This window comes from Penaeus chinensis, chromosome 21 (genome assembly GCF_019202785.1).
Source record: "Penaeus chinensis breed Huanghai No. 1 chromosome 21, ASM1920278v2, whole genome shotgun sequence".
NCBI lineage: Eukaryota > Metazoa > Arthropoda > Malacostraca > Decapoda > Penaeidae > Penaeus > Penaeus chinensis.
In genome coordinates this window covers 21,482,016-21,492,015 of record NC_061839.1, presented here as the reverse complement: position 1 = coordinate 21,492,015, position 10,000 = coordinate 21,482,016, and the positions used below count along the sequence as shown (strand labels likewise).

The following is a 10,000-nucleotide window of genomic DNA, read 5'->3' as shown; positions in this document are numbered from 1 at the left end:
AAAAATGTATTTTTCTCTCTAATATTATTGATATCGATACTATTATTATTGATATTATGATTGTTAAATTGTTATTAAAATCTTGGTAACACTAACCCAATGCCACTGGGGAAAATGTATTTTTTACTAGTGCTATAAATATCGATGGTGTTATCTTTATTATAAACATTATAATTACTATAATATTATAAAAATTAGTAACAGCAAAATAAGATAACGTTAAATATTTTCTTAAATCAAAGGAAAGGGTAAACAGGCGAGACAGGCAGTACTCATAAGTGGCTCATTGGTGACTTAATTCAAGTGTAGCCATCTATGTTTAAAAACAATCAAACAAGTAAGTCACAGTGGGTATAGCATGTACGTACACGTCATGCCCATCGTCATTGGGTTAAAGACAAAGAAAAAATACAAAAGAAACAGGTGAGATAGGTAGGACTAATAACTGACCATGTGTAAATACAATAAATTAACTTATATTACAGTGGGCACGGCATGTAATCTTGCCATCCCCGCCTATTGGGTTAACGTTTAAGCGCCATTTTGATCTGAATTCTTATAGCCCTTACTTTTGATTTCTGTTTCTTCAGAGAATAGAAATAAGGAATGTGAATAATAGAAGTTATCTGGAATGTCACACTTTATTTCCTGCACACACAGACTTGGCGCATAATAAAAAGGCAATATGTGCTGTCAGATATATTAGATAAGAGAATTAATGGTATTAGAGTTATAAGGTAATGGGAATAGCAAAACTGGAGCTGTAAAGATTAAGAATTGATTGTGATATTTTAAAGTTCAGTGGTATTGTTTTATGCACATGCACAAGCACATACACACATACGTGTAGCCTACATGTACACATGACGCTTATGCACATACATTCATGGGCATTCAAAACACACACACACACACACACACACACACACACACACACACACACACACACACACACACACACACACACACACACACACACTAATTTTTTAATTTATTTATTATTATATATAATTTACATATATATGCATATATATATGTATATGAATATATATATATGTATATGTATATGTATATATATTTATATGTATATATGTGTATGTACATGTATATGTATATATATGTAAATATATATGTATATATGTATATATATATATGTATATATAATATGTATATGTGTGTGTGTGTTTGCATTTGTGTTTGTTTTTGTTTTTGTGTATGTATATATATACATAATTTGTGTCTGTATATATGTATATATGCATGTATGTATATTTATGTTTATGTGTATATATATATGTGTATTTATGTTTATGTGTATATGTATGTATATTTATATATATATGTATGGATATATATATATATATATATATATATATATATATATATATATGTATGTATATATAAACATATATATACACATTTACACATATGCACTCACATATACACATATACGTACATACATATATACATATATTTTATTTATGTGTATATATAAATAAATATATATATAAATATATATATATATATATATATATATATATATATATATAGATACATATATATATATATATATATATATATATATATATATATAGATACATATATATATATATATAGATACATATATATATATATATATATATATATATATATATATATATATATATATAAAAACTACTACAAATGTAAGATGCAATTTGTTATGTATAAGATTATGCCTTTTCCTTTGCTTGTCCACTCCTGCCCACAACCACTTCTCGTGCCAGATGTACCTTAGCCTATTTTCAGCGTTGTTAGTTTAGTGTTTGATAAATATTTGATACCAGGATGAGCAACACTTATTCTAGTGTAGAATCTAAAACACACAAGGGACTGAGGAAGGTAAAGAGACCTTTTGTCTAGGTTTTCCGTAACTTTTGAGGACGGAAGAACTGCAATTGTGGCTATCCCTCAAACAATGGAGAAGAATGTGCCCTTTCATGGAAGTGATAGATTGATACAGTTGTTGGGTCTGGGGTGCAATCACCTGCAAAATTGTGTCTTTAGGGGTTAATCCCTGTGAAGATATTACCGTCGTTGAATTAGTAGTATGTATATATGTATATATTGATGTTTTTTTGTTTTTTTTATTTTTTAACTTTATGGTAGTCTATATATTATGTTTGTAACATTTCCAGGATGAGCCCAGTATTCAAATCATATAGTTGACATGCAGCTGCTGCTTCAAAATGCATGAACTTTTTACGCAAGTTCTGTCGCACAAGGATCTCTCAAAGGTAAGTTTTTTATTATCAATTCTTATTTTATGTATATACATACATCTTTATTTTGTTCTCTCTCTCTGTCTTTTCTTTTTTTCATTTTTCTTTTCTTTTTACTTTTCTTTCTTTTTTCTTCTCTTCTCTTCTCTTCTTTTCTTTTCTTTTCTTTTCTTTTCTTTTCTTCTCTTTTCTTCTCTTTTCTTTTCTTTGCTTTTTTTTCTTATTTAATTTTTGTTTCATTTCCTCCTTTTTTCTTTATTTTAAACTTTTCTTCCTTTTCTTTTCTTTTCTTTTCTTTTCTTTTCTCATCTTTTCTTTTCTTTTCTTTTCTTTTCTTTTCTTTTCTTTTCTTTTCTTTTCTTTTCTTTTCTTTTCTTTTCTTTCCTTTCCTTTCCTTTCCTTTCCTTTCCTTTCCTTTCCTTTCCTTTCCTTTCCTTTCCTTTCCTTTCTTCTTCATCTGAATATGTTGTTTGATTAAGAGTTATCAGTATCTCATAAGACCTTACTATACCCAATTTCATCTTGAAGCTCCAAAAATTTTAGGAGACATTTGAATGTTTCATGTTACAGTATGAAATTTTATGGTACATAATATATGATATTCTTTGTTTTCTTTTGTAACCAAGCTTTACCCCTTATTTGGTTCCTAGGCTGGTGACTTATTCAATGTATCCGACCATGTGATTGTGAACGACCTAACTGATGTGATCAATAAGATCCGGGAGATTGCCAGCTTGCCAGAATACACACGCAACGACAATGACCAGAGTGTGGTGGAGATATGCATCACCCGGGTCACTTCTGCTATCAGGTGTGTCAGGGTTCTAAGTTTTGGGTAATGAGGGATTATAGAAATTGATATTTTTCAATAGGGCTTTGGAAAATGGGATTTTTTTTTTTTTTTTTTTTGAGGCCTACAAGTTTATTTCAGTATTCAGTGAGAATTTTGTTTTAGGGTATTAGCCTGCAGGAATGGTATACCACAAGTTTTGTTATTTTTTGTGCTTTTGTTATAGTTATCAATTAGTAAGATGTCAATAAACATTTTTTCCTTGTTTTACAGTTTTATTGTATTATGAATTTTATTCACTATAGGGAAACTGGCAGCATTGAGCAACATGCAGAGGCCCTTGTGGCTCTCCTGCAGACTTGCCTCAATCACAACCTCCGTCCCTCAAGTCGTGATAGTGACCCGCCACATGCAAAGATTGCTTCTGATGTTGTGTCTTGTATATTCCTGGTAAGTGATTGGCTAATATTCACTTTTTTTTTTCTTCTTGAAGGTATATAGTATTATGGAATTTTCTATATTTTATATATTTATTTTTTTCACTCCACATTATGCTACAGGGAGTGGTAGGTAACTCACTTGACCTAAAAGGAGGGAACCCAATTGTTGACAGATACTCAGTCTGATGTCTTTGGTGATGAATAGATGCTGTGAAATTAAGATATGCACTAAATCCTCAAATTAAAGGGAGTCTATAGAAACCTGTGTAATGAAGCACAAAATGTAGACTACTTGAAATACAGATCGGAAGCTGACCTTGTTGCTCCTGCATATTTTGATGTGCATGGGGACTAATTGACATTTTTGCTCTTATATTTTAGTTTTGTAAGATATACGTTTTCTCTATCAAGGATTTTACTAACAGATGTAAAACCAGTAATTGTTATATTCAGATTCTGTTGTATTAGTTAAGGAAGAAAGATGATTAGAATATTGACAAAAAAAGAAATTCAAGTGAACTCACTCTTGATTTTTGGGAAATTGATGAAGATTGTCTGTGTGGAAATTTTCAAGTAATGTTACCAAAGGATTTGTACATTCCTATCTTGAACTGTTTTTTATGCTTTTCTCTGTGCTTCATGGAAATAGCCATTTACTAGTACAAAAGACAGGAAACGAATAGTAAGTACTTGTTGTGAAGGTCAGTAAGAATATGTTTAGACTATTATGTGTGTTAACAAAATAAGTTGCCATCTCTGGTTCCAAGGAATTGTCATTCATATGCTTTTTGATTGTTACAGAATCATATCCCTTGCAACACCTTGTTATATATCAGTTACTATGTTGTCATTTGCTTTAGTATGACTGTAAAATGGTTTATTAGATAAATCAGGTAAATGCATGATAAAAAAAGTTCTTGTCTTTTAGATAATTGGTCAATTATGTGAAAGCATATGGCAAATGTATTCAAGGATTTGCAGTGTAGGACAGTGTCAGTAGCAATAGTCTCCCGATATAACATGATATAAGTCATTGTGTTAGTGTATGTTGTACTCTGTAACCAAAACTAACTTTGCACTGGTGTGTTTGTGAAATGTGTGTGTAAATGAATCATGAAGTTAGTTTTGAATACTTATTTTTTTTCTAGAAAAAAGGAGGCTAGTTGGCAGTAGCATTTTAAAAATTAATGTTAAAAGAAATGTACTTGCTATTATAGAAATTTGATTCAGGTCCCAGCTACATTATAATTTTTTTTTTTTTTCCACAGAACTACCACAAGCGGGAAGTGATGGCGCTGGCTCTCCCTGTGGCGGTGAAGTTCCTACATAAAGGCAACAAGGAACTGAGTCGCAACATGAGTTCCTACCTCTCCCTGGCAGCTATTGAGGCAGCTGATCTTCTAGCCATGCACATACAACCTATCATAGACTCTGTTATCTCAGGTAAGTCATCTTTAGAAAATGTTATCTCTGGTAAATTATCTTTAGAAAATGTAATCTGAGTTGAATCATCTTTAAGAAGTAAGGGATTTTCTTTTGATAGAGTTGTAATAGATATATCTTTGGTACAGATTTCTAACATCTGTTAGAAATCAGAAATTGGTTTTGAAAATTTTGTTCAGGTATAAACTATCTGAAATAGTTACGTATCTCTGTTGCATATACATTTTCAGTTTTGCCTTTTATACTATTACTCGTATAAAAAGAAAACTTTAGGAAAATGCAAAGTTACAGATCACCACCATTTGAACATCAGCTTTTGTTTCCATGTTTTCCTTTAATCCCTTGAAAAGTCATCCAAAATTATGTATTTTAGAGTTAGTATGTCCTTTTCAGCAACAATAGCATGCATGTGTAGATAAATAGATAGATCCTTTATGTATGTATGTCTAGAAAATATAGAAGAGAAAGGGTTAAAAGATCTTTCAGATGGTAAAATAACTGTTAATTGATAATCAAAATGAGGATTATAAGTCTGGTTATGAACTTAAAAGTGATAAGTCATCATCCCTTAGATCATTATAAAGTATTTGAATGTTTCTCCTGTCCTTCTTCTTTCAGGCAACTACTCCCTGTCTCGAGTTCTGCCCCAGATATATGCTGTCAAGAAGGAACCTATCCATGACCACGTTATGACTTTGGTTTCCCTTCTGCCGCAGTGTGATACCAATGAAAAACTTGGACTTCTCATGCTCTTTTCCCTTGTTGCCAAGAACAGACCTGCGGTAAATATTTGCATATTTATGGTTGTTGATTTTATTTGTCTATTTTCTTTTATGGTTTGCTTAAAAGAGTTATATCAAGACACAGTGTTACTGGTGCTGTTAAATTTTGTTTTGATATTAATCACCTTATCATTTCTCAGTGATACTTATTTAGATGTGTTGTTTGTAAATTTGTGTATACAATTTTATGAAAAAAGAATGCATGTTGGATTTTGATTATTTATTTTCTGTCCAATAGCTACTGGAACCATCATTACCACAACTAGTTGAGTGTCTCAGCATAAGTGGTACTTCTATGGCCACGCTACAGATATTTGTAGAGTTGTGCTCGTGGCGGCCAGGCCCCTTCACCGAGCATGTGACCAGATTAAAGAGCATTATTGAACAGCAACCTCATTGTTTGGCACTAGCTCTGCAGGTGGGTGATTACCATTCTATTTGACAGCATGGAATGTATCCCTTTGTTTTTGTGCACATTTATTTTTTTTTGATTTTCAAATTGTTTTATTTGCTTATCTTATTTGCGTTTACTCTCTGTGAACATTTATATTTAAGGTTTGCTTATGTCAGTTTATTTTGTAATATCTGTTATCACTATTATTATTCAAGTGCTCACTGTTTAATTTAGTTAATTTGTTGATATGTTCAACATCTAATTTATTTTTGTCTCGGTTTGTTTCTGTTTTTACAGTCACGCACAAAAAAAATTCAGGCAACAGTTAACAGTAGCTCCTTGGTAATGTTAGTTTTAGTTTCATTTTATCACTAGTTAGTTTTATCTGTTCATGAACCCAGGTAATGGCAGCTGTGGGCAGACTCAGCAAAGAGAAGGGCAAGAGCGCTCTTGACTACATAGCTCAGCAGCTCCCAAAAGTTGACTCCGCAAATTTGGGAGTTGGTGAGTAGACTCGTGTGACTTCCAGATTTAACATAAATGTAGTTCATATTTGATTAACTAATCCAATAACTTCAATGGGAGTGATGTAATGCAGGTTTCCTATAAGCTGTTGCAAGTGACAAGGTATGCTGTACTTTTCCTAATCATTATCCTAGAATGAAAGAAAGACATGATATAGATGACTAGAGGATTTACTAATTATATAATACTTAATAGTTTCTTGTGCTTGTGACATGCTATTTGTCTTGACTCAAGAAGTGCTTACTTTTTCAAGGTACTTGCATGTATTCTTATTTATATGGCTTTTTTTTTTTTTGTTTTTGTTATTCAGGTTACAGTGCATTATTACCATGTATTGTAATTGTGTGTGTGTGTGTGTGTGTGTGTGTGTGTGTGTGTGTGTGTGTGTGTGTGTGTGTGTGTGTGTGTGTGTGTGTGTGTGTGTGTGTGTGTGTTGTGTTGTGTTGTGTTTGTGTGTGTTGTGTTTGTGTGTGTGTGTGTGTGTGTGTGTGTGTGTGTGTGTGTGTGTGTGTGTGTGTGTGTGTGTGTGTGTGTGTGTGTGTGTGTGTGTGTGTGTGTGTGTGTGCACACGTGTGCGTAAGTATGCATGTGCATATGCATGTGTGTGTGTGCGTGCTTGTCCATGCATGTATGCGTGGATACATATGTGGATATGTGCATGCATGTGGGTGTGTGCATGTATGCATGCATTGTTTTTGTGTCTCAAACTTTTTTCTGTGTTTGCTTGAAAAATATTCTTCATTTATTAATTTGAAAAAATACATACATATATATATATATATATATATATATATATATATGTATATATATATTATATATATGTGTATATTTTTTTTTTTTTTCTTTTTCCTTTTTTGGTTATCTTAACGAAAATGAAGATATTAGCATTGGGTTACATATATGATTTTTTTTTTTTTTTTAAAGATAGGTCTGATGATACTCTTTTTTTCCAGTCCTGAGGGAGGTGCAGGTGTTGTGCAGTCAGTACCCAGCTCTTTTGGTAGAGTCAGAGTCCTTACTCACTGCCGTCAACAAATGCATGGACCGTGCCAATGTATCCGCGCGGGTGTATATCCAGCAGCTAAATAATGAGTACAATGAAATTAGGTAAGAATTATACTGATTTTAAGGAAGGATTTTATAGTGGGAGTTTATTCAGCTACTTTTATAAGATGATTTATGTCTAAATACTCTAACCAAGATGCACTGTCTCTGTTTCAGAAATACTAATGTTAACCATACACCTGGAGGTGTAACAATTGTGCGTGTGGGTGGAGGGGGCGGTAATAGAACAGAAACCGTGGTTGGGTCCAGTCGCACGGACATTAGCCTGCCCTCACGAGATCTTGCCATCTTTCAACCACACACTTCAAACACAGCCAATGTAGGGAAGTTTGGCCACAAATATCAGAAGCATAGTGATACCTCTCGCAGCACTGGACGTCTGGTCACAGCTTCAAATAGGTCCATGCCCAGGCTGAATGCTTGTAAGTGTAGCTCTTTGGTCTTTGAAAGAACACTGACCAACTGTTTATTCTGGTATCTGTTTCAAGAATTCTTTTAAAAGAAAGATTTTTTATTCATATATGAAAGATATTTTATTCATATATGAAAGATATTTTATTCATATATATATATATATATATACATATATATATATATATATATATATATATATATATATAAAATGTATATGTATATATGTATATATATATACTTATATATTTATGTATATTTATACATATATATGTTCTATATAACTTCAATTTCTTTTAAAGTACCACAGAGCACTGGCCGTCTAGGTTCCTCTACAATCCAGCTTGACAAATCCATGACACGCATCAGTTCATCTCATGGCTTGCATATGAATCGGTCCATAACAGTGTTAGCACCTCCCTCCCGTCTGTTTTCTGGTCATTTGGGGCCAAGTTCTGGCCACCTCCCAGGGTCAACCATAGGCCACCACATGGGGGGCTCACAGGTTGGGGGTTCACAAATAGGGGGTTCACGCTTGGTGTCAAGTCCACCACCTCCAGCTGGGGTTCCTATGTCCACAATCTCACCATTGCCTGGTAAGTGAAGGGCTCCATTAGTGGAGTAACTGGAATGTTCAACAGATAATTGAATTATTTAACATCTCTTTAGATTAAAAAAAATATATTATAACAAAGGATCATGATCTGTTTCTGTAAGGGTATGTAGTATATTGTCTTCTGTTTATTTTACCAAGTGATATTTCAAGTTTTTCCCTCTCATCATCTACCTATTAGGTACAGTAAGCCCAGCAAAAAGCATGAGTTCCTCTTTAGCAACACTGAGAGAAGGAACTGGAGAGCTTGGGGCATCATCAGGTGTTTTAGGATCCCATCAGTCTCAGGCTACCTTGCTGCCCCCTGATGTGTCCCAGAACACAGCGGTCACACACACAGGGCATCATACACTCTCACTCCCACTGCACTTGTCCTCTAGAGAGCTTGGTAAGTGCAGTCTTTCCTAGTTTGCTAAGAGTGGAGTTTGAAGGAGAAGCTAAAGCTTGCTTGGGGACACTATTGAAAACTGTGATCTCAGGGTTAAGAATTGATCTTGGCATTAATATAGTTTGTAGTATGGTGATTATTAAAGGATTAAAAAAATCAATAACATGTACTGATATGTGTATTGTCAGGTATCTCTTTAAGTATGAAATGCTTTACATACATGTGTAATGTGGCTAATTAGGTCAGCAAAAATAGTCAGACATTTATTGTATGGGAGTGTTAAATGTGTAAAATTTCTGCAGCTTAAGCTAGTAGTTATTATTAGAAAAGTGTGTAATGATATTTTGTGTTGTTGTTATACATGTGCTTTTGCTGTTCCTGGGCTTCACTTGCTTTTGGTTTGGAGCTATGCCAGCTGATGAATGCTTCGCTTAATTCCCCTCAACAGCCCCCTCAACTTCACCAGCCCCGGTGTCCAGTGTCGGGAGTGTCGTCTCTCACCTCCGACACTCCCAGTCCCCACTCTCTTTACCCCCTTCCACAGCCTCCATCTCGCCCGCCCCTACCACTGCAACCACTACACTACACTCTCCCACTGGTAAATATGTTATACAATGAAATGTCTTCAGAATTTGTTTTTTTTCTTAATGTACTTTGAAAAAAAGTATTTCAGCTGGACATGATGATACTGTAGCTGCAGCAGTGATATACAAATCAATATTAGGTGAATGTAGATGCTTATTGCTTAATGATTTAATAATTTTATTTCTCTCTCATAGTGAGTTCTGTCACAACCAGTCACGCGGTGGCAACAAGGTCCAATACCACATTAACACACATCACCCATGATCCTCACACCACTACAACAAACGCATGTACACAGGTAGG

At 33.7% G+C, this 10,000-nt stretch overlaps 1 protein-coding gene across 2 annotated transcripts in view; it reads left to right on the top strand.

The window, feature by feature from the left end:
• The window catches only part of LOC125036624 (protein melted-like), an 18,968-nt gene that overhangs the window by 4,900 nt on the left and 4,068 nt on the right, over positions 1-10,000 (top strand). Inside the window, exons 2-14 of one of the 2 annotated variants that reach the window (XM_047629381.1) lie at positions 2,178-2,276; positions 2,912-3,072; positions 3,357-3,501; positions 4,760-4,934; positions 5,553-5,716; positions 5,955-6,134; positions 6,512-6,614; positions 7,589-7,742; positions 7,857-8,122; positions 8,414-8,707; positions 8,906-9,112; positions 9,561-9,710; positions 9,892-9,995. In XM_047629381.1, coding sequence (XP_047485337.1) covers positions 2,229-2,276; positions 2,912-3,072; positions 3,357-3,501; positions 4,760-4,934; positions 5,553-5,716; positions 5,955-6,134; positions 6,512-6,614; positions 7,589-7,742; positions 7,857-8,122; positions 8,414-8,707; positions 8,906-9,112; positions 9,561-9,710; positions 9,892-9,995 — 2,151 coding nt within the window. In that variant the 5' untranslated portion in view covers positions 2,178-2,228. The remainder of the gene's footprint in view (positions 1-2,177; positions 2,277-2,911; positions 3,073-3,356; positions 3,502-4,759; positions 4,935-5,552; positions 5,717-5,954; positions 6,135-6,511; positions 6,615-7,588; positions 7,743-7,856; positions 8,123-8,413; positions 8,708-8,905; positions 9,113-9,560; positions 9,711-9,891; positions 9,996-10,000) is intronic. The other variant, XM_047629382.1, reaches the window with a different exon arrangement.